The sequence below is a fragment of the Aulonocara sp. 'chitande type north' Nkhata Bay genome, linkage group LG1, assembly GCF_057382095.1.
Source record: "Aulonocara sp. 'chitande type north' Nkhata Bay isolate Kocher_YH1m ecotype deep benthic linkage group LG1, A_spYH_male_GT1.1, whole genome shotgun sequence".
NCBI lineage: Eukaryota > Metazoa > Chordata > Actinopteri > Cichliformes > Cichlidae > Aulonocara > Aulonocara sp. 'chitande type north' Nkhata Bay.
The window spans coordinates 6,187,505-6,213,521 of NC_141344.1; the positions used below are offsets into that span (position 1 = coordinate 6,187,505).

The window sequence follows — 26,017 nt, forward strand, 5'->3', positions numbered from 1 at the left end:
GATTATTTGAAGGAAGAGAAAAGATCTGGTGAAATTTTAAACAATGTATTTTAAGCATTAATATTTTTATTATCATTGTTATCATCAGTAATCTCTAAATGTTTTGGTATACCTTTGTATTCAGTACGAACAAAGCTCCTTTAAATAAACATAAACAGCCACCTCATTTGTTTATCAATGGCAAAGGTAGAATCTTTTCCTTTAAGAAAAGTGTAATTGTTAAATAAAAGATATCCTTTCTTCCTCATACACTATCTTATCTAATCAGTGGGGCACAGCTGCTGTATTTGCTCTGTGATATTTGCCCTGCAGTGCCCCCATGTCACAGTTTCCATAAAAAATGCCATGTACTTCGTAAGCGTTGGTGACGGGGCCATAACGAAAGCTGTTCTGTGTAATTAACTGTGTAAACGCAGCTTTGTAATTAAGACAGAGAAACTCTCTCCCCTAAATTGGATCGTCAAGGTCGAGGCAAGATGAAAGAGGATGCCTTTCAACGGTGCACACCATATACGTGCAGATACACAGGGACGCAGCAGGCTGCTCTATTAAAAAAATATGCTCAACGAGGGAAAAAAAAAAAAAATATTCAGGAGACATATCTGGCTTTTCTTTGAATACATAACATGGCTTGCCATTTTTTTCCTCATTCACAGCCTACTCTACACATTCATCAGTTTTCAGTAGAGGTGGCGTGAAATTTTCCTCCTTCGGAGCAAAAGTCATTGGAAATTAGGAGACTGCTGGTTATTAAGCCCTCAGGACTATATCAACTGGCTCCTTTTGTTATTTGTTGTGATATGAAAGAGGAACCAGATGTGTCCAAGGCTGTAGCACTAAGAGGCTTTGATGAGCAGGAATATACCTTTGATCTGCAACGCAGTGTGTAATTTCGGGGGTGTTTTTATGCAAACATGCAGAAGCTGTACTGAGCCAGGATGAAACACTCACCTTATCGGCCTGTCTCATGTAACAGTAGAGAATTCCTCTCATGCACTTGATGGCAGAATGCTCCAACTCGTGAGTTCGTCCCATGTCATCATCAATGCGTCTGAAGGGCAGGGAACAAAGGCCGAACACATGAAGACAAACTGTCACCTACAGCAACTCCTTTTGTTTTAAAAATGGCAAATATTACTAACTGGAGTCACAGTTGGTCTTTTGGTCAGTATTCTTACTCCTTAAATGTCCGAAAATAACAGCAGAGATCTCACAACTTAATATGAAGGACAAGTTTTCCGAGGAAAAAAAAAGTTCAAGTAGTCAAAAGATCAGACACATTGTAGAACTGTCTAAACTGTTATTTTATTCAAATAAAATATGAGTGAAAGAGAAGCAGAACATCAGAACCAGCTTAATAAATAATAAATAAATAAATAATGCTAAATATTAAGTCTTTAATTCCTTACTACCTTTTGGTCAAGCCATTTTGTTCCCAGGTTTAAGCAAATAACAAATAATAAATAACCTGCTGAACCCTTTTTGGGGTAAGAAAGATAAAAAATAAAAAAATGAATCAGGTTTAGGTTGACATAACCCAGATCAAGCCAAACTTTTGCATTCATAAAGCTAGAAATGTTTGCCTAGCCCATATTTCATCAATAGGATTGTGGATCCATCCTAAATATTATTGTGATACAGAGAACTACCATGTGATTTTGACATGGACAACACAAATCCTGATCTGATGAGGACTGGAAGAGTAGTAATGGTCAATCATTTGTTCCGTTAAAGCTGTCAGTTGGCCAGGACTGCTGTGAAGATCAAACTGCTTAACCCAAGACTAAATACAATGGTTCTCTGGCTGTTTCAGTTACCCATAGCTATGAAATAATGATCATACTGCGATTTTTTTTTGCTCTTTAGACTTTCCCACACGTAGTACTGACTTTGAAGTATATTAGTCATCAGTGCTGATAAACCAACAGAAGCTCTTAACAATTTACACAATTTACATTTAATAGTGAATGCAAATTAACAAAAACATGAATGAATGCACTATAGAAAAATGCATTCAAATTGTGGGGAAACAAATCAGCTTTAAATTAAATCTGTTAGGTATAGAAAAGAAAAGTTTTGAAAGTCCTGAAATGAATACTGGTAGTGAAATGCCACTTGTTCCTTGGTTGCAGCGACCACAGTGCGAATCAGCTCATTCTTTCTGAGGCTGGCAGATGTCAGATGTGTTTGACAAAGGTCAAGCTAGTAATGACTCTGGCTAACAACAAAGGAAAGCTAAGCCACTGATGTTATACTTGTTTAAAATTTACGAGGTACACAATGCATTAATGACTGCCTTCAAGACATGACCCCGTGCATCAAAACTGACTGCATGGACTTGTTAGTGAGAGGAAATTTTCACTAGAGCTACCCAGTGTCATTAACAAGAAAATGTATATAACAAATAGAAAAGTGAGTAGGCAAAGCTGCAGATAAAAGCTATCATGTTTCCTTAAAATAGAAGTTTGTGGTAACTCCAACTGCCAGTCTTGTCATTGAATCTCACACACACATACTCAAACACACACAGCATCTGGGTGTGAAGTAAGTAATGGCACTATCCAAGCCTGTCAGATGAGAATCATCTTAATTAAATCCCAGTGACAATTCTAATAGGAGGCAGCCATGACTGATGACTGGGATCTGCCTCTGGTCACATCACTGCAGTACACTCTATTTTTACCCCGCTCTTTCCCTCCGTCTTCCCCCTCCATCTAGTTTCCTCTCTGCCTCTCTCGCCATCTTCCACTTCTTCTTCTCTATTGCGAACCCTGACCAGCTTAAATCTCCCCTCTACCACTCCCGCATCTCCACTTTCACTCTTTCTCGTATACCTCCCCTTTCCAATTCTGCCTCCTTCCTCTTTATCTTTTTGCCCCCCACCCTTCTTCTGTGCCCTGTTACAAGCTCATTTTGTGGAAGTGCTCTTTCCTTAAGAGGAATTTGGGCATCAACACAGGGGAACATTGATAAAGGGGTTTGGTGGCCCCAGTGAAATTTTGAAATGTTCTTCTAGAAGTAATAACCCCTATGTGGTTAAAAAGCAAAGCCTCCAAATGACAGAGGCAGATTAAAGATGAGGATCAGTAAGCATGAAAACGAAGAGAGCAGGGAAAAAAACCTGTGAAACTAACTGGGGCTTTTTGGTCAGCTTTCATATAATGCCCAACAAACTGAGCTGTCCATCTATTTTAGTATTTCTTTTACACCAGCGTTGCTGTGATGCTGAAAAAAGGCAATACATAGGACTGGTTTTTCAGCTACTCCTGAGTTTATGGGTCAGTGGCATATTCAGAAGCACAACATGCTGCAACCATCTATCACTATATAACAGCAAGAAAGACCTCTGCCCACAAGAAACTGGACTCACTGCAATAACCATCTGTGTTTATGACCTCCGCCTCCACTACTCACCATGAATTTAGATTTCAGTCTGAGATACTCTAACAACAGTAATCGAAGAGTTCTTTAAAAAGTCTAACTGAACATAAACATGAGTTCTAAGTTTTTAACTTGTACAGATCACTAGCTGTTTACCCATATTCTATGATTGCACCCTGCAACCTCTAGCTTGTTGGGTTGGGTGTGTGAAAAGACATATTTTCAAATAATTTCAAGGATTGTGTGCACTTGTTAGTACAACTGGGCTTATCTTGGAGCCACACTCACCCACAAACACGTACATGTTGGTAATCTGCCAAACAGCTTTGGTCAAGTTGAGCTTTCTATGAGTTTTGTAACTCAATTTTAGGTAAAAAGCACTATCTTTAGCACACAGCTAAGGTGCCAGCTTCCTAAGTCCACACAAATTTTGGAAAAAGACATATTGCATACTTATAAACAAACATATATTACACAGTTTATTTTGCATGCGTGTGCATTTTGCATACTAACCGATATGCCATTGCCAAGGCCCAGGCACTGGCAGCACAGTACAGAGAGTCCCGGACCTTTGCCTCTTTGCAGGTAGAGCATGTTTTTACTGGGAACAGACCAGTGGTGGGACTCTGGTAGTTCAAAATAGTTGTCTTGACTAAAAAGACACAAAAAAGATAGAGACAGACAGAAGAAGTGGTGGGTTAATAGTTGCAAAACTGGAAATGTCATCTGCTCACAGCTAAGTAGTTGAAAGGCCAGTGAAGAAAGCGCCTGTTTTCTAGGCTGTAAAGTATTCTCCTGCAGCTCTTTGTTACGAATATCAAAAGCATCTCGTTCTAACTGATGAATTAGGTGGTAAATCAAGAATCAACAGAGTAAAATTACCAGTTGGAAAATACAAAAATGAAATTTAAAAAAACAAAAACAACCCCCCCCCCAATAAGATTCTGTTTAAAGCGCAATAAACAAATCAGATAAATGTAATAAATAAGTATAAGATGAGAGAGAGAGCACTATGCGCCTCACAGCTTCAATGTCAGGGGCGGGGGAATAGTGGACCTCCCAGCTTCAGCGTCATATAGAGGAGCCCAGAGCAAACCCAGCAGCAAGCCTTAAAAAAAGGCTATAAATTTATATATAAAAAAAATCCAAAATAGCTGCAGCAATCTAAGGAGAGTGGGCAACCAGAGTTTTACAACTTAAAGAAATTCTGCACTTGTGAGCAATTGTTGCAGAGAATCACCACGTTACCAATGACTGTGACACTTTTCATATGTTTTACTGTTAATGAATAAGTACTTTTTAAGATTGTAATGCACTTCAATAGATTCTTACAATATTAAAATACAACTGAATAAAAAAAAACTATAATACACAAAAATATTATTCAAATGCCTGATAGATCTGGATAGATGCATTTTCAGCTGTTTTTTGTTTTTGTTTTTTTTAAAAGAAGACACAGAGTCAAGGGTGCAAAGAGAGAGAGGTAAACTGCTCCATAGTTTTGGCACAAATGTTTGAAAGGCAAAATCCCATTTATTTTTTAGATCGGTACGTGGAATCACCAGAAGACCACTATCAGCAGATCGAAGGAAGAAGCATGATGTAGAAGATGATGTAAGTGGGGGCCTCTCCACATCAGGCCATGAAAGTAAGAGTCAAGATTTTAAATTGAGATCTGAAACTAAATGGAAGCTGGCGCAGACTCTTTAACAATGGGGTGATATGTGAGAATTTGTGAGTGTGAGTTAAAAGCCTTGCAGCAGCATTTTGGACAGCTTGAAGGCAATTTAAAGAAGCCTTCAATATTATAATCATGAGGCAATGAAGGCATAAAAAAGCATCTCCAATTTACCTTTAGAGACAACAGTCCTGAGTTTAGCGATATTTCTTAAGAAAGCAATAGAAGGTCATAGACTTGATGTAAACATGAAAAGTCAAAAATTGATTAAAAATTAACCCAAGATTTGAAGCTGTAGCTTTTACAGTGGATGAGAAAGATCCCAAATGATGTCTAGTCTGGGGCTTAATGCTCTCTGGAGCAAAAATTTAACACTCATCCAACCATTAATTTCCTTAAGAAGTTCCATTAGAATGGATAGTTTATCTAACTATAAGGTTTGGAATAACGGTACAGTTGAATATCATCTGCATACAGATGATAGGAAATGGATTTCAAACTAATTATAATATGGCCTTGTGGCACAATATACCAGTTAAACAACAAGGGACTTAAGATAGAGCCTTGCGGAACGCTGCATGATAATCTAGCTACAGCTGACCAAAAGTTTCTCACTGACATCAAAAGTGTTCTACTCGCAGAAATGAACTGAACAACCCCAAGATGGAGCTAGACATCCCTATCATGTGATTTAAGCGGTGGATTAAGATTTGATTATCAACGGTACTGAAGGCTGAACTAAGGTTAAACAGAACAAGAACTGAGCAATCACCCCTATCTGCAGCCACCAGAAAGTCATTTGTCCATGAAACCATAAAGCTGCACTTTCTTTTTGCCTTATAGTCTGATTTGTCATAACTTTTCCGTTTTGTGGTAAACTTTTCTTTGGCTGTCACTTCTTCACCCTGACCTGTCTTATTTGGCTCAGCAGAACTAAAATATATATCCTGCTACTTTTATGCACACACACACACACACACACACACATACATAACGGTCAGCGATTCTCTGCCTGATCAACCTCTCACATGTTTAAGCTTGCTGCGGGAGATTTCACTTGTCATGTTTGCATAGTAAGCCAACGATTGATAAAACTATGTCAGAGGAATTGGTGCGCAAATTATCATCACTCACCAATCAGTACTGTCGCTCTCTATACACAGTTTGCCTGATTGCAAAGTGAAAGCAAACAACAAGCGCAAATTCAAACGCGATTTCAACATGTCACATATTGACAGTGGCTCATCGATGCCAATGACATAATTATCCAGCTACATTTCCGAAAGAATGCAAAAGCATTGACATATATTTTTCCTTCCTACAATCCGGTTGTTCAGTGATGACGCAACGAATCCTACTTCCGGGTCTAAAGTAGTCTGCGTTTAATATGGCTTTTGTGTTGTTAACATGTTTAATGTTATGTATTTTCTTCTATTTGATCTCAAAAAGCTCCTAAAACAGTCAGTGATCACTGTTGACCTCCCTCGGCTTTTATTACCACTAATCATTTATTTAAGCTCAGTTTTTAAAACCTTAGGATGTAACTACAGCCCAGCCCATGCAGCAGTATATGAATGACTAACCTCGTATTGTGGATGGATTATCTCAGTTGTTCTCCTGGCTGAAGTTTGGTCCTTTTACAGCATCCTGCCATGCGATTACATTTGTTCCTGACCACCGAGAACACTCACGTTAACTTTTATCGAGTGGGAAAAAAGTTAGCTTGTTTATATTATGCTAACATAGCTGTCTCTCTAGCGGTCATGTAGCACATCATTAAATACCAGCTAGCCAAACTTCAGTAACCCTACAAACGTCACTGTTTAGTTTTCTGTCTTCATTTATGCTGGAAGTGATAGCAGAGCTGTATGTTTTAATTTGTTTCCAAAACCCTGCAGTCAGGACATGCTATATTGTATTTAGATAGAAGCTAGCGAGCAAACTCCCTGCTAACTTCTAACTCCGTTAAATGTCATAAATTCCGTTTTCATGGATGCCTGGATGTTAAACTCAATTGTTACACCTGGTAGAGCAGAACGCTGATCATTTTATTAAAGATGAAAGCCTAGACAGTTTTTCAACTCTCAGTAATGCCATAGTGATCGTTTGATATATGGACCTGCAGCAGAGTTTAGGTCCAGACACGGCTAGTGAGGTCAGACTGAACAATCGGATAGCCCGACGCAGGGCAGAGATAGATTTTGGTAGCCCGACTGGAAAAATCGCTAGCCCCGGGACGTCGGGCTAGTGATATTGCAAGCCCTGTATCTGGATTGAGGAATCACTCATCTTTGGAAAAGAGAGTTTATTACAGAGAAATGGCTCTTTCCCAAATAAAAGCTATACTATACGCTTCTTCTGGGCTATATTCTCAGCAGCATATTGTAGCGGGTCAGGGCTGTTCTGTTTGTACAGTTATGTTTTGTTTATGTTGCCATAGTGACGGGTGAAGCCCTCTCGCTGCAACGGTGTGTCCTTCCTGGGTCAGAGGGCGCCCTGTGTGTTGTTGTTGCTGCTGTGCTGAGCAGTTAGCTAGCGGCAGTGTTCTTCTGCAGATGTCAATAAACGGCTGTGCTCCCTGGCTACCTCACGGGAAGCAAGACCAAACGACACCTCCGTCTCCTCCTTGTCTGAGCTCGCCACAATATTAAACATATCAGGTCCCCATAAGGAGAATCATGTGCTAACGGCTGTCTAAATGACTCGGGTAAAGTTTGTAGCATGCATGCTTGTTGTTTTTGTCTGCTTCCACTTGTCTTTGCACTAGGATGATGTCGGCATAAATGTGCAGTCATATTCGTTGTGTTCCCACTAGTGCTGTCAGCGTTAATCTCGACGTTAACGCCACAACACGGCAAATGTCCGTTAACGAGCTACCCCTGATCGCCCGGTGCATGGGGCTAGACGGCCAACACGTTAACGAGCTAACTGCGCTAACACACTAGCTCCCACCCATGTAATTGAGCATTGCGTGGCACATCCAACATGCTGTTTTACTTTAGTCCATGACGCGCTTACCTTCAGGGTCATACGTCACATGAAAACCAAAATAATTCCAAACGCCAGATCTGAATGAGGGTGGGGGAGGTTAAATTTTCCATGTTGCAAGGAGAGCTTAACTTCTGTCTTGCTAGCTTGCCTTGTGCTCTTCCTTCTTGATGCTGTCTGTGTTGAGCGCTCAGTGGATCTGCGCTCGACAGTGCAGCCTAGGCGGAGTAGTCGAACGCAGATTCACTGAGCGCTCAACACAGACAGCATCGTCAGAAGGAAAGTTGATAAAATAAATTACAAATTTTGTATTGTTCATACATGTGCATACCGAACGTAAAAAGCACTGTTCAATATCGATACGAGTATCGTTTCGTTGCACTCATGAAGGCACCTGGGCATTTGCAGGACTTTGTGTGGGGTAATGGGGTCGTCGGGACGACTGACCCCTTAGTTGGGGGCTATGTATAGCGGGTCAGGGCTGTTCGGGGTTCTGTTTGTACAGTTATGTTTTGTTTATGTTGCCATAGTGACGGGTGACACCCTCTCGCTGCCACGGTGTGTCCTTCCGGGGTCAGAGGGCGCCCTGTGTGTTGTTGTTGTTGCTGTACGGTTGCCGCGCTGAGCAGTTAGCGATTGATAAGACGTCATTGGATGTGCCACGCAATGCTCAATTACATGGGTGGGAACTAGTGTGTTAGCGCAGTTAGCTCGTTAACGTGTTGGCCATCTAGCCTCATGCACGGGGTGATCAGGGGTAGCTCGTTAACGGACATTTGCCGTGTTGTGGCGTTAACGTCATTTCAACGAGATTAACGCTGACAGCACTAGTGGGAACACAACGAATATGACTGCACATTTACGCCGACATCATCCTGGTTCAAAGACAAGTGGAAGCAGACAAAAACAACAAGCATGTGTAACCGGTTTCTGCTTCATCCCGCTGAAACAGTTCGGCCCAAACAGACTCCTCGACTCTGCGTTGTGTAGTGTTTTTAAAAAGACAAGGAGTCTCTGATCGATCGTTGCCACTTTATTTCCTGAATGGAAACAACAGTGTATTATCAGTGCACAGGCTCGCCACACACCACTCCGCACAGCACACTCTCGTTTGGCTACGGCAGACTGGCAGCGATTACTGCAGCAATATTACAATTTCTAATATACAATAAAATAACAGCAACAACAAATGATGTACCTGAATGGAAACAACGGTGTATTATCAGTACACAGGCTCGCCATACACCACTCCGCAAAGCACACTACGGCAGAACATCTCATTAGCATTCCGCTTTAGTACATAAGACAAAAGTACATAAAACTGGTGTTGGACATGTGTCCACTAAGCACTTATTACACTCGGTGCTCGTCAGCTAATCAAACATGTTTTATGTGTCTGTACTACTTAGCTATATTGTGTGCGGAACAATACAACTCACCTCTCATATGGCTACGGCAGACTGGCAGCGATTACTGCAGCCAGCCTCACCTAACCAGCCACACCGAGAGGGGGGCGCTGTTTCCCCATTACACTGATATTTGCGGCAAGTGGAATAATACCACATAAACACTGTTACACATGCATGCTACAAACTTTACCCGAGTCATTTAGACAGCCGTTAGCACATGATTCTCCTTATGGGGACCTGATATGTTTAATATTGTGGCGAGCTCAGACAAGGTGGAGACGGAGGTGTCGTTTGGTCTTGCTTCCCGTGAGGTAGCCAGGGAGCACAGCCGTTTATTGACATCTGCAGAAGAACACTGCCGCTAGCTAACTGCTCAGCACGGCAACCACACAGCAACAACAACAACACACAGGGCGCCCTCTGACCCAGGAAGGACACACCGTTGCAGCGAGAGGGCGTCACCCGTCACTATGGCAACATAAACAAAACATAACTGTACAAACAGAACAGCCCTGACCCGCTACAATATGCTGCTGAGAATATAGCCCAGAAGAAGCGTATAGTATAGCTTTTATTTGGGAAAGAGCCATTTCTCTGTAATAAACTCTCTTTTCCAAAGATGAGTGATTCCTCAATCCAGATACAGGGCTTGCAATATCACTAGCCCCACGTCCCGGGGCTAGCGATTTTTCCAGTCGGGCTACCAAAATCTATCTCTGCCCTGCGTCGGGCTATCCGATTGTTCAGTCTGACCTCACTAGCCGTGTCTGGACCTAAACTCTGCTGCAGGTCCATATATCAAACGATCACTATGGCATTACTGGGAGTTGAAAAACTGTCTAAAGTCTTTCATCTTTAATAAAATGATCAGCATTCTGCTCTACCAGGTGTAACAATTGAGTTTAACATCCAGGCATCCATGAAAACGGAATTTATGACATTTAACGGAGTTAGAAGTTAGCAGGGAGTTAGTTCGCTAGCTTCTATCTAAATACAATATAGCATGTCCTGACTGCAGGGTTTTGGAAACAAATTAAAACATACAGCTCTGCTATCACTTCCAGCATAAATGAAGACAGAAAACTAAACAGTGACGTTTGTAGGGTTACTGAAGTTGGGCTAGCTGGTATTTAATGATGTGCTACATGACCGCTAGAGAGACAGCTATGTTAGCATAATATAAACAAGCTAACTTTTTTCCCACTCGATAAAAGTTAACGTGAGTGTTCTCGGTGGTCAGGAACAAATGTAATCGCATGGCAGGATGCTGTAAAAGGACCAAACTTCAGCCAGGAGAACAACTGAGATAATCCATCCACAATACGAGGTTAGTCATTCATATACTGCTGCATGGGCTGGGCTGTAGTTACATCCTAAGGTTTTAAAAACTGAGCTTAAATAAATGATTAGTGGTAATAAAAGCCGAGGGAGGTCAACAGTGATCACTGACTGTTTTAGGAGCTTTTTGAGATCAAATAGAAGAAAATACATAACATTAAACATGTTAACAACACAAAAGCCATATTAAACGCAGACTACTTTAGACCCGGAAGTAGGATTCGTCGCGTCATCACTGAACAACCGGATTGTAGGAAGGAAAAATATATGTCAATGCTTTTGCATTCTTTCGGAAATGTAGCTGGATAATTATGTCATTGGCATCGATGAGCCACTGTCAATATGTGACATGTTGAAATCGCGTTTGAATTTGCGCTTGTTGTTTGCTTTCACTTTGCAATCGCGCAAACTGTGTATAGAGAGCGACAGTACTGATTGGTGAGTGATGATAATTTGCGCACCAATTCCTCTGACATCGTTTTGTCAATCGTTGGCTTACTATGCAAACATGACAAGTGAAATCTCCCGCAGCAAGCTTAAACATGTGAGAGGTTGATCAGGCAGAGAATCGCTGACTGTTATGTGTGTGTGTGTGTGTGTGTGTGTGTGTGTGTGTGTGTGTGTGTGTGTGTGTGTGTGTGTGTGTGTGTGTGTAAAAGTAGCAGGATATATATTTTAGTTCTGCTGAGCCAAATAAGACGGGTCAGGGTGAAGAAGTGACCGCCAAAGAAAAGTTTACCACAAAACGGAAAAGTTATGACAAATCAGACTATAAGGCAAAAAGAAAGTGCAGCTTTATGGTTTCATGGACAAAAGAATTTCTGTGGCTGCAAGACAAGCTATATAACTGGGGCTGCACATAAGTGGTCCGCAGGTGCGCATTCGCTGTCAAAATAAAATAAAAAAAACGCACACAAGATATGAAGTTGCAACGCGTGTTTGCATACATAAGATTTTCTGGAGGAGGACAGACATTTGTTTAGAACTCTTAAAGATGTCGAAGAAGCAAGCTCCTTTAAGCAATTATTTTGGTGTTCCTCCACCTCCAAACAAATGTCAGAAGGAGTCCGAACCACAAAAGAAGCACGTATTCTCGGAAAAGTGGATGCAGGAGGTGAGCTGGCTTCAAACAAATGATGAACGCACAGAGATGTGGTGCGGAATGTGCCGTGAAAATCCCACTCTAGCGGACAAAAACAGTGCTTTTTATATGGACGCAAATGCGCGTTGCAACTTCTTATCTGGTGCGCGTCTTTTATTTTGACAGCGAATGCGCACATGCGGACCACTTATGTGCACCCGTGTAAATAAATAACATAATGTTCTGCTGGGTGTGTTGTTGGTTTTCTCTCGATTTCTGAGTCGACAAGCGCCTTTGTTACTGGGACCAGTCATTTTAAGAAAGGCCCCCATTAGAACCCATGAGAAATGCAAGAAATGCATTATTGCTCAGTCTGCAATATCTTTCCCAGAACAAACACCAATTGCAAATAACATACTAAAAATAAACCTGAAAAAATCTGTTTAGAACAGCGTACTATGTTGCAAAGAGTGAACTACCACTGGCAAAATTTAGCAGTCTTTGCAAACTTCAAAAAGCAAATGGCCTAGATCTTGGTTCCACTTGTCTCTTACCCCTGACTTCAGTGGAAATTTCAAATTCAGGATCTGACACAGATGGATTCATGTCCTACACAGTTCTTACAAGTTCATAGAAATTTCTGTTCAATTAGAACCAAGTATTTGAGTTGATGATTGTAATTTTTATACAATGTTGTAATTTGTTTTTCAACAATTTTTTGATTAATGTTTTGTTTCCTTTACAATATTATACTTTAATGTATAATATTGTAAAGGAAACAAAACATCAATCAAAAAATTGCTCTCTTTTTTATTTGGGCTACTTAAATTTATTTTGGGCTACCAAAAACTGAAGAGTCCCTGCCCGAAGGGCTACCAGGGATTTTGAAATTTTGAGAGCCCAGAGATATATTTATTTTTTAAATTACTTTTGTTTCAGCAACATTAAATTTAAAAACTGTACTTTTGAGTTAAAATATATATTTATAAGTTTAATAAATGACAAATTAAAAAGGTATGAACATTTTTTTTGTATCGAAAAAATATTGAACCGTGACACCAAAGTATCGAACCGAACCGAACCGTGAATTTTGTGTATCGTTGCACCCCTAAAATATATATATATATAAAAAACTAAAAACAGACAGCATGAACAACATGAAATGTACCAGATATGATAAATATTGGTAACAAACAGTTCAGTTATTCATTTGACCCACATGCATACATAACTTTAGCTTGTGTATTTTAACTAATGCATTCGGTAACACAGTGACACCCTCCTCGCCATTTCGTTCTATATCGCTATGTAAACTGGGAGCCAGAGTCAGACACAAGCTATCCAGTAATGCACTGTCAGCACATACTTTCTCTGCTTTAGGGTTCACAAGCTAGTCCTCATTTGTGACATGTGAAATATATTTAACTAGCTCTAGAGCAAGGTTACACCTCTCTTGTGCTGTAATGGTTGACCTGTAAAAGTCCTCAGGGTGTGCAGCTGTGTCACTGCCTCATCCATTTCTCTGGATCTGTTTGTATGCAAATTCAGGCATAAATTCACTCGGGTAACATTAGATTATGTTAAATTCCATTTAGAAGAAGATTGGGCAAAGATATTTGACATGCATTTTTTTTCTTCTTTGATCAAAGATGACAAAAACTGATCTAATAAACTTACTTGGCACACTCCTCTTTTAGTTTTAGGCAGAGTGACAACAGATGGCTTCTTGGCAACAGTTTAGAAAAAGCAACCGGTCCTGGAGGAATATGACTTTGACTAAAGATGTTTGTTTTTTTTCCTTTTCATTCAAACAAAAAAAAAATATGGCATTTTGCTGCATAAGGTGACAAGAGCCAGTTTATGTTAATGTTTTATAGGGCACATTGCTTGAGAGTGTCAGCTTGCTCATGTTTAAATACTTTACAGACTTAACCATGTTTTCTATGAGGGTAAGGAAACTTGGTCATCATTTTAATTTAGGTTTTCTTTAGCACAGTAAAATTCTACACTGCTTGAGTGAGCTGGGGAAAAAAGTGGGTGAGAGTGAGTGAGTGAATGGTCTGTATGTGGGTGTGTGTGTGCGTGGCTGGGCTTGGGTCTGGGGCTTGTTGAGCCTTGACCCTGTGGAACATGGTCACCACTCCCTGCTCCTACCCCTCCCTGGGATGTGGTTGCTTGTTTATGTGACTGGATGTTCTGGTGTGTTCATTGGCCACTTTGGCTCAGGGTAGCTTGGACCTCCTCCTTGTCAGGGGGCCTCTGCTAGGTGCCCCCTAGCCCTGTGACCTTGTTCTCGACTTGTACCATGGTGGCTGGCCTCTAGCGGGGTTGACTGCCCGTCGCCTCTGGTCCTCTCACCCTTGTTCCATAACCTCAGACTACAATCTGGCATGTTCTCATATATTGCTAAAGCAATTATAAACTATATAATTTCATGAATTAAGTATTTTTAACCTCTTTTGCAGCCACATTAGAATCAAGATGCTATGAAAAAGGAAACACTACTCCAGGAAATAATTAATTGCACATTTTTGGCTCAACAAACAAACAAACAAAAAGTAACCCAACTTATTGATTTTTGAAAGTAATTTAAGAAAAGCAAGCATTGCTTTATCAATATTAGACTTGGAAATAAAAAAACAAAACAAAAAAATGCCTATAGATGTATGCCTTTGCAACCACAGAAGTCCCAATTTCTGTCCTTAAAAGTTGTAGTGTGTACTGTGTCCAGAAAAGTGTTTGTGAACAATACTACATACGAATACATACTACATATAAATCCCATCACACAGGTTATCTGGGTATGACATATTAAATTCACATGTGAATTTATTCTTCCTGAAACACTTGAATTGTTTTTTTTAAATGCAAAATGCACCATCAGCCTTGAAACGCCACAAGCTCTTCTAGTTTTGACTGTAGGAATCGAAAATGTGATCCCGACTGCGTGTCTAAATCAGCAAAACCGATTCTTTTTAAATACGACACATCACTCTTTGTACTTTTTTAATTCATTCACCTGCTCTGCTGTAACTGCACCAGTGTGAAGTCTTTATCGTGTACATAAATTCTTACAAAAAGCAGATTAGAAAGCCACTTATGGTATGCACAGCAAAGACACCAGTAAGATGTAAGATTTATCTAATCCCCCATCTCCCATTACAGAAACCAGGATTCTTGTTTACAGCATGTCGATCTCCTCTAGCGCTATCATGAGATTCACATTTCATATTTCACTCAGATCCCAAAAATTGGTACAGACATTCATGACCCCCTTTGGGTGAATTTTAATAACTTTAATCATCCTCTGACATTTAATTTGTGTAATCAGATCCAAGGTTTTACTTTTCCATTGATTTATGACCAAACACCTGTATAACTATTAAGACTGAATACCGCTGTCACTGCAAGCACGCCAGCACACATTTACCATTTAGCTCAAAAACACCACTGTGCCTAAGTACAGCCTAACAAAGCTGTTGGCAGTACTGTGGACTTTCAGTCTTGTTAATAATTTAGATGTTTACTCTGCTTGCCCCCTTCTTTTCTTTTAATTATATAGAGTCTTTTAAAATTGCAAAAACAGAATTAAATGTCTAACACTTGGTTCCTGATTTACAATTGAAACTTTTTTCATTTTTCCAGTTAGAAAATGTCTGCAACTCATTTTCACAGGATTTTTAGATATATGGGATAAAAACCAGGCTTCCCAAATGATTGCCATAAAGGCTATACATGTTATGATATAACCCAGACAACTAAAAGCATGTTTGCAACAGAATTGAATCCAGCAGTAGGCATTTTCTAAACATATTAATAAGCAACACTTACTGTGATGTTGGTGTAAGAGAAACAAAAATCCCTTGAATTCCGACTCTACAGTGCCAGGATGAGCTAGTATAAAGAGAGAGTGCCCCCATCTATTAATTGCTTTGGTGTCACCAGAGTGGGATGTACTACAGCAGGTAATGACCAAGGTCATTTCATAAGGAAAAAAGGGACATTTTTCAGCTGGAGTCCTGACTGTGAAAGTCTGTCTGCACTACATGGATGAGCAAAGATAAACTAGGATGGTTCAAGTTCATCAAGGTTCATGCTCAGCATTAGTTATTGAGGACTGAACAACGGTTCAAAGATCTTAATACAAAAACAGATCGTAGCTCTCCAATAATATATGCTGAAATATTGCATAGTCAAACAGAAGGGCTCCGGGAGAGTAATTTATGTCTCTCACACACACGCACATGCCCACACACCTCTCCTGCAGAGGTCCCCTCGCTGATGACTAATCTGTCTGGAGGGATCACTTCATTTTTCATCAGAACATTATGCCGACGCAAATGAAGGGGACATCCATTCTGCACTGTCGTTTGTTTCAGAGCAAAAGAGAGACGGACAGGAAGGAGAGTGATATCGAGAGAGACGGAAGGAGACACAGATGAAGGAAAACCAGATCAAGAAGAGATGTGTCTGTGTGAAGGAGAAAAAAATATATGCGTGTATGAATAAAAAGTGAAGGCTACTGAAAGCGGGACGAGAGGGTGGGAATGTCATCTGTGTGTGTGCATGCATATGTGTTCAGTCAACTGAAAATGGAAGTCACATTGGCAGTCAGATAAAGAGGCTGATGGGGTGAATTAGCATTAAACAGAAGGACATTCAGAGGATGCCGTCTTTTGCCAAGGCCAATACTGTAGGTAACAATTTTTTAAAAAGTGAAACGGGTGTACTAAATTCATAGGGCTACTTCTTTGCTTGCGCTCCACCCTTCCATCAGGTTTGATGATATTCAGCCAAGCGTTTTAGCGCAACCTTGCAGACAGTAAACCAAACAGACAACACTGGGTTTCGTTCACCTGCCCACAGTCTGCATATTAGAAAATACACAAAGTCCCTGGCGCAGAAAAGAAGAGAGAAGCCAATGTCAAGGTGCTGTAATCCAATATATTTTCTAATGGCCAGCAAAGGGCAAAACCTTTAATTGCAAGAACATGTGCAGTTGTAGTAAAAAAAGTCTCTGATAAACAGAGACACTACTGCTCATTTCACTATAACATGATGGGGGTTTTTGTGAGTTGTGGACCTATTAAGAGTAAAACAGGCAATAAAAAACACACATGCTTCAGGGCAACAGGCAAAAAGCTCAAGTCTAGCTTAAAAAAACAGGACTTCATGGGTGATGGACAAAGCAACTTTGTGCATCACCTTTCCTTTCCCTCCTTTTTGACCTTTTAAACAATGGATAGAAACAATGTTTTATAATACATCTGTTAAAGAATCGACTTCAACTGCATCAAACAATCATAAAGTCAAGCAGGATAAAACGAGTGGAGATGCTTTGCTATTGCTCAATTTGAAACTGGTAAGGTCTCGAGTTTCCTCTGCTGTGAAACGGTGCAGTGGAAGTCCTCAATAGATGTAGAACATAAACAAGAGAGAGCTTAACATTGTTCAGTCTCAAGCTGCAAGTTTCTCTGGATGCAAATCAACTGTTGTTAGGAGTTTTCTGCCTAGCCATCCATCAAGCTAATGTCCCACTAAATCAGCAGCTAATGTCTCAGACGCACACAGTCTGCTCTTTTACAATGGGCCATTTCACTGCACCGACAGTGTGGAGAAAATGAGAGAAGATGATGAGAAAGGAAAAAAAAACAGCAATAGATTGAAAAGCAAAAAAAAAAACAAGAGCAAAAAGATGGAAGAAGTCAGATGGTATCCGAATAGTTCCACAGCAGATGCTACAAGAGAAAATACACAAACGTTGATATTCATCATTCATACCAGTCTTAACAATAACTTCTCTACTCCTGCTGACGCTGAGATAATGGTTGCTGCAATTCCACATCTGTGACACGAGCTGTTGGATGAAAAACAAATGCACACACAAAGCCACAAAAGGACCTGCTTGCATCTCAATGCTAACAGAGTAACCACAGTTAACAGCACTTCTATAATGTACAATACCTTTTATAAAATATGTAGTAAATATACAGTTGTAAGAAAGGATTGTATAAACTCTTGGAATGTTCTATAGTTCTACATTACATTCAGTACAGAAATACAAGAAACAATTATGAACTAAATTGTGTTTTAGGTTACATTTATGTAGAAGTTTAGAAAAAGGCTTCACATTCTTTTCCTATAAATTTTATTGAAGCGTGAGATGGGAAAGGTAGACTGATATCAATGATACTTGTAGGATGATAAATTCATGAGGTGACCTAACCATAAATTCAAGAGGCATGAGGGAAGAGCTCCACTGGATCCCCAAATAAAGAATTACAGCATGTAACACAAACCCTGTACGGATCAACCAATGAGATATGTGTTAATTTGTCATAAATAGTGAACAATGAAATACTGAATATGGGATGCTGATCATTTTTAATGCAGATTTTGTTAAATCCTGAAAGCCTTTTTCTTGCCAAGAGAATGAAAGAAATAAGGCAGATGACAAAGACAGATAACATAATTGGAAAAGCAAGATATAAGAGAGCAAGACAATCTAAATTTGTAGTCAAAGTGAAGATAAAAGACTGCAATAATTGAAAAAAAAGAGGCGTATTCTTATTCTCTCTTCTGTAATCAGTATGAGGCAGAAGGCAGAGCGATAGTAGCCATACCTTCTGCTTCCTGTTTTATCAGGGAACTGGCTGAATCAGTGAAGTGTGTGCTCAATGCCACATAAACAAGAAACCATAGAGCGGTTCCAAATTTAAAAAAAAAAAAAAAAAAAGTGGAGGGAGAGAGGAGATTGAGTGATGAACCATGAGAGATGGAGGTAAACCTTCCCTGGTATTCTTTTCTTGATAACGCGAAAACAAGCCCCCAATCACAGCAGCGTAAGCTTAATACTGCTGCCTTTGACTGAGCTAGGGGTGGCAACAAAACAACAAACAAACAAAGAGAAGGAAGGAAAAATGTAACTGGTTTGTTTGTCATTGTCACCCCAGCCTCACCCCTCTCCACCCCTTTTCCTCCCTAAAACTGAAAGAAAGCAGGTATATTGGCAAGCGGGTCTGGGTACAGGCGATAACAATGTTGGCTTTGTTCCCTGCTAGAATTGGACAAGCGCTTCCAATCGGCCCCCAACACAACAATTAAACAAGCTCAATGTTCAGCGCTGCGTTTTCGACATACCGCTATCTGGCAGGGGCTTTTTTCTGTAAATCTATGGGGTCTCAAAAGAAGCTGATGCTGGAGGCACTACTGCCTTAGCTGATAGCAGCAAATCGGTTCCAACTGAGAGCTACACCTGTTGCACACTAAGCACCGTTTATTGTCTTCAGTCATTTTCCAAACACACATAAACATGCCGCCTAATGAAAAGCCACCAAGGGCACATTAATGCGCACGCAAACTGCCACAGGAGCACACACATGCACACAGAAGCTGCCCCGTCTTCATCAGGGCTGACCAATGGGCTGTGTCATATCTGCCACGAGTTTGTTCATGTGAGAAAATGGTGCACCCAGCCTTTAACAGATGCTTTCACACAAGACATATTAACAATCAGCACCTGGTTCAGGGGCAGTTACCTTTCCTTTTCCTTGTTTTTCAACTGTGGAATGAAACAACGAGACAAATAAAAATGCATTAGCTTACTTCAAAAGCTGCAGTTTCTAAAGCCTTAAATAAATCCGACGCCTGAGCTAAATCCTCACCCAAAGCTGTGATTTGCCTCAGTAAATGTTCGCATTTTTTACGGCTATTCTTCTTTGCCCTTTAACTTTGGTATTATTTAACATTTACAATGTGATCATCTAAATGTAAATGACACATATGTCATTTTACTGTGTGTTTAAAATACTATAAAACACAGAAATGTTTGTTGTGCTACCTTTGAGTTAAGTACCTGTAGTAAACACCAACCTGTTGCCAACATCTGATCCACTTCCACATGCTTCGTAGCGCTGAGCTTGTCTGTGAGTGACTTGACTTAATTTAGATTCATTTAACAACTTGTTTGTAGTTGTCAGCTGTGCAACTGTTTAATATCAAGAAATCGGTTGCAACCAGTCCAGTCAATGCAAGCTGGAGTAAACAAGAGGCAGCAGAGGAAACTAATGAAGTCAAGGTTGTGTAGCTGCAAACAATGCACAAAAGGTTTGGGGAGATTTGTAGGCGAGGCTGGAACTACAGAGAAAAAGAATGAACGCTTGTTATACCTTTCAATCATGCATTATAACAAGGTGTGAAAATTGCCTCTTTGTTTTGCTGCACTGTGATGCTTGGGTCCATGGGGAGAAGCTGAGCTCTTCTTTAATTTAGAGCTGTGTATGATCGCAGTTATTGATGCAAACAGCATGAATCCATGAGACAAGCTATTCAAAATCATAAACAATGACTCAAGGCTAGGAGGAAAGGCAGGAGTTTGCAGCTTTTTAATAATTAGCATGTATTACCTTTGACCTGACTTGACATCACAAGTGTGGTTTGAAATTCACTGGGCTGAACTCAGACCCATCAGAGATGTCATACAGTCTGCAAGTGCAAGTGCACTTTACTCAAAAAAAGGTCCTAATGGACAAAGAAAATTATTTTAAGTGATATTAAGCAAAACTGGCAGCAGTGCTCAAGAACAACTTGAGAAACAGTGCAAAGTCTCTAGATCCCAGTGTGAATATCTGAGGGATGCACTTGTACAAGCCCAGTTGCCAGAGACTCCACGCCTATAAGCTACAGGCCCCAAAGAATCCACTGCTAATGTCCTGGTGCCAGACACGACAGCTTGCCCTGATGAGTCAAGAGCGGTTTTGGCAGCCCAAGGCATGCCTACACAATATAAGGCAGGTGGGTTTAATATGCAGACTGATCAGTGTATATATTTCATTAAAGTGTAATACTGTCTTCTGGCATTTGCAGATGTGCTCCTTATTTTTAGGAGAGGCTTCCACTAGAAAAATCCTGCAGGAGATCCTGTAGCCTAGTTTTCACTTTTTGCAATTCCAGGTGAAAAAAAGAAAAGAAAAGAAAGAAATGCTAATGTAGGTCACCCTGTTTTTAGATCTTTGTTCACGGTCACTGCCAGGAGAAGGCCACAATTTTTGTATATTCTGTAATCCCTTAAATGTCATGAGCAGAGGAGCACCGACATCATTTACACAACATCAGTATTTCTACTTCTACCCAGGAAATCTGCGCACAGCCAGTCGAAGTTGCCTGGTTGCACTCTGCAAAACAAACCAACAGAATAAAAATATGAAAAACACCAACTGCACTGACATTCCTTCTGAGATGACGTGTCCATTTAGCTGCTGTACATTAGGTTTTTGTTATTTTCAAAAGAGCAACGGAGAAAAGTCCACCATGTTTCAACAGTGGCAGCATCAGCACAGATCCTTAGGGACAGCATCCTGAGCTGCATTACCAGAATCCAATAGCCTTACACAGCCAGAGGCAACACACGATGCTGCCTCCTGCACCCACCTCTTTCTGCTCAGATGAAGCAGTGTGTTTGGCTCTCTGGCTCTACTTGTATTGATTTTACTGTAAAATAAAAAGAAAGGCGAATCCAGTTTATCATCAGAAGGCAAAACAAACATAAAGAGACAGTTTTCTGTTGTTTCATATTTCGCTTAGATTACTACAATACGTGTTGACCAGCTAATAACGGCAAATTGCCACCTTATTACCCATTTTGTTTAACTGTCCTCACATTCTCATTAAGGCCGCCAAACACAGAACAGTCTCACGGCAGACATTCTGACAGTCTACGAGATTAATAACAGATGCATTCAGTCTAAGTGTTGCAGTGCCTGAACTCTGCAATAGTGTACAATGGCTCAGAAGTAATATTCACAGGCACATCTAAGTAGAGCAGAACCAACATTAATGCTATTAGTTACACCTCAGCAATTTATTAAATAAGCCAAAAGCTGTGTCAGGAAAAAGGTTATCGCTAGACACACCGATATCCATTTGTGAGGAGCACAGCAGCTTTACAGTCCCACATTTGACTGCAATTTGCTGTTTAGCCTTCTGCCAGCTTATTGTCCCTGTCACACAAACATTTATGAAACCAATAAATGAAAGCAATAAAAAGTCTAATCTTAACTTTTATAGAACAGCGGGCTAGAATACATACAAACGGGTGATCTGAATGAATTCTGAAATTGAGGATGCTAAAGCTGTGTGGCATTGTGGGGAGGTGCCTGTGTGGACTGGGAGGTAAGGCTGGCAGCCACAGTGCTGCACTAACAGCTGCAGGTAATTCTGTAATCAGCACTAATGCGTATTTATCTCTCCTGCAGTGAGGCTGGTGCCTCCTTATTGATTACACATTCTAGAATTATCACCTGGACCAAGCCACACAGGCTATCCATAACCAAATTTGTGTGTCTGTAGCTCACAGTTAGTTTCAAACTAATGAGACAAGCTTCTGCTAATGTAGGCATGATTTTGCGTATATGTTCAATATGTTGGGATTTTATCTATTAACATCTTCGACTTCCTAAGATGTTAACAGCTTTCGCCAATAAGTTTAGCACATACATATGCTAGGCATGATTTCCTTTCCCAACCACCACTCACCCCCCCCCTCACCCGCTGGCTACCGTTTAATGTTCCAGGTCTGAGTACATTTCAGTTATTCTCTTTTTCTGTGTAAATTTTACCCCATTACTCTGTCTTTTCTTTATTCTGAACTTAAAGGCCTTTCAATCCTCTCGCCCGCTCGCTCTCTCATGCACACGCATCCTTTTGAAGACAAACGCTCTCGCAGACCACAATGAGGTTCATGATTTTATGTATTTTGTGGCTGTTTTTTTTTTTTTGAAAGCACAGAGACACTGCCCTCTCACACGCCTTATAGATTGTGAAGCTCGGCTGAAAATTATTCACCAGAGGCAGTTGTCTGCAAGGAAGGGTTGGAGTTCTGTGCTTTTCTTTTTCAATCATACCAGATCAGTACCAGGGCATGGTACACTGCAATCACACAGGTCAAAAGAACTTGACATCAGCGGTGAAATGTGCTCATGTATCAGTATCTGTACTGCCCAAACCCTAAAAGGCTCTGAAGCAGTAATACACACTGGAAAGTCATTTAATTGTCCTTACTCAGATAATACCAACCGAGTGATGAGTATCTAACATTTATAAAATGTACTCTGCAGCTTCAGGTATTAGTTACCAGGATTTGTTTATTAGCTTTTGGATTATTTTGATTTTAATATGACTATTATATTCTAAGAGGCTATAGTATATAGCAGCGGTCCCCAACCTTTTTTGGGCCACGGACCGGTTTATGTCCAACAATATTTTCACAGACTGGCCTTTAAGGGGTCGCAGATAAAAACAACAAAATAAAATCAGTACCGGTACCTAAAAACAGAAGATTTATTCATAACACACAGGGAAAGACCCAGGGAAACCGAGTTAACCATAAAAAGCAATGAAAACCCTGAAAACCATAAATTTCACACCCAAGCCTCACCTCTCGCAGCCCAGTACCAAAAGACTCATGGGCTGGTACCGGTCCGTGGCCCGGGGGTTGGGGAATGCTGGTATATAGTATTGTCACAGAGTATGTAAAGAACACTGCACTATAGGCTTTTTTCTTAATGAGTACTTTTACTTCTGGTGCTATAATTGCATTTTGGTGCCAGTACTTCTTCTTAGCTCTGTCCAATATTGAGATTTGCTAAAGTGGGATCGTTACTTGTTGCACATTATTTCAAACCGCTCTTGCTGCTTTTACTTAAGTAACAGATCCAAACACTGTTCTCACCACTGCAGCTCAATGCATGCTGCGGTAAATGCTCCTGCATCTTTAACATCGGTGAACTCCCATGTCTGGCCTTTATCCTGCCAGCTGAGTCTCTCTCCAAACAATAATGTATGTCTGCAAGATGTAATCACTATACCCAAGGCTGCAATTTAAGAATATTGGCAATGACAAAACAAATGCAGCCTTTACTATCATATCTGATATCATATCTCACAGTACAATAATATTGAATGGGTTGCATTGTTGTATTTTGTCATGTTTCTCAGGTCTTTGTCTGAATTTCTACGAACATTATTGCTAAGGATTGTCTTATTGCATTGGAGTCACACTGGGTTAAATATGTACACTTGGGTTTTAAGGGGTATTTATTATTTTCTTCTTTTTTTGGGGTTGTATGGAAGCCCCAAACGCAATTTCATTGTTCTTGACAATGACAATAAATAAATAAATACTAAATACTGCCGTATACAATAGCTCAGCAGTGTTGCCAGTGGGCCACAGGTTTATGGAGAGGAAAGGATATCCAGTTATAGAACACTGTAGGTTCTTCCAGTCCAACATCACAGTAAAACCAGCATTTAAACTGAATAAACCTTAAAATAAAACTCAGACGAATATATGACACCTTGTAAATTAGGAAAATATAGTTTGAAACAGGTACACAAGACAGAGATGAGAACACATTTTGGATAATATATAAAAAGAATGCCTAGGCTATAAAACCTTTCTTTCCAGGTATTTTGGAACTTTCTACATCATCTTCTGTGACATTTAACAGGGGAGCTACACACTGAAAGCACTGTTGTTGGTTGGAGACTGTTAAAGCTGAGGTTAGAGAGATTATGTTTAAATTCCATCATGATCATGCCTTAACACATGCAACCTGATGCTCTGTTGAGATTACAGAAACAGTGAAAGGCATTATCTAAGACAGTGGTCCCCAAACTTTTTTTTTTTTTTTGCTGGGCCCTCTTTGTTTTACAAGAAAAATGTTTGCGCCCCCCCCATCACCTAACCCCCCACCCCCTCGCACAAACACATCCTCCAACCACACACACCCATATTGTTTCCAAACTCCACTGCGCTTTATTTCACACCTCAAACATTTAGTAAACAATTAAGCAAATACAAGTAAACTGCAATAAATTACAGGTAGTAGTAAAATCCACTACTAACTCTGTTACGCTGTGTCCACACCTACATGGGTATTTTTGAAAACGCAGCTGTTTCTATGCGTTTGGGCCTTTCCTCCACATGTAATCGAATCACAGAAAACTGAGATTTGTTAAAACTCCTTTTCTGCGTTTACGTGTGGACGAGGAATACAGAGTTCATCACGCAACGTCAAAGGTATGTGCCTTTTTTCACGTCACGCTGTGCGCCATGTAATTGTTTACATGAGATGAATTGCAGAATGGCAGATAGAGACAAAATACTGTTAATCTGACTATCTGCAGGTTTTACACACTTACATATACCCACGCAGTTACTGTCCCTCTATTTAGAAAGGCAGAGGCGTCACGGTGTGATTATTTTACTTGTTGTTTCTGTTGTTTCCTGTGTAATAATATTCAACATTGCTATCAAAACATTTTTTCAAAAAATGCCTCTTTGTGCAAAATGGGTTCAAAAACACAAAAAACTGTGGGACACTGTTTGTCTGTGATTTGAACCGGGGAACAAATCATGGCAGGATCAGGCTGATGTTATTTGTATCCCGCTGTAACTTTACTGTATAAAGAGCTAACATCTCCAAAATGTCAGGAGTAGTTAGTCATTACAGCAAGTGTTTGTGAACTAAAAATCAAGAATGTAGGATACTGTTTGTCCGTGATTTGGAGAGCCCAGCGGATCCTCCCGACGCAGGGAAAACCAATTCTGCAGGGGAGAGCTACCTCGGCACTGGTGCAGGTGAAGCTAAAGGGCAGATATGCTTCAAATATGTTAGGAAGCATATTTGGCGATGCTTCATCTCCTGCTTTGCGTTTGTGTGGGAGCCCCGTTAAAAACCTGTCCATTATGCTAGCAGTGTCCAAAGCGTTCCTTTTTTTTTTCTTTTCATACCGCGCCCCCCCTGCAATGGGCGGGCCCCACACTTTGGGAACCTCTGATCTAAGACAATGTAGAAACTTTTTCTGCGCAGTTTTAAAATATTAAAAGCTGTGCACTGTGCACTGCAGTTATACAGTGAGAGAACATAAAAGATGAAGTCAAACCACTGAGATACTGTGTAGATTATGTGGGTGTCAAAGACTCATAAACTTGATGATGTTGGAATTACTATGGGAAATTAGCGATCTAATGTTCCTGTAATACGGAATAACAGGGACTAGTTTCTCTTATGTTTAATGACATGGCAGAAATTGAGTGGAAATTAATACAATTACATCAGGGGAAAAATATTACACGTGAAT

At 40.3% G+C, this 26,017-nt stretch overlaps 1 protein-coding gene across 3 annotated transcripts in view; it reads right to left on the minus strand.

Moving 5' to 3' along the window:
- Positions 1-26,017, minus strand: part of phkb (phosphorylase kinase, beta) — a 104,569-nt gene that overhangs the window by 75,702 nt on the left and 2,850 nt on the right. For all 3 annotated transcript variants that reach the window (XM_086305483.1, XM_086305343.1, XM_086305406.1), the window contains 2 exons: positions 3,895-4,033; positions 952-1,051 (listed from right to left, as the gene is read on the minus strand). In XM_086305483.1, the coding sequence (XP_086161609.1) occupies positions 952-1,051; positions 3,895-4,033 (239 nt within the window). The remainder of the gene's footprint in view (positions 1-951; positions 1,052-3,894; positions 4,034-26,017) is intronic.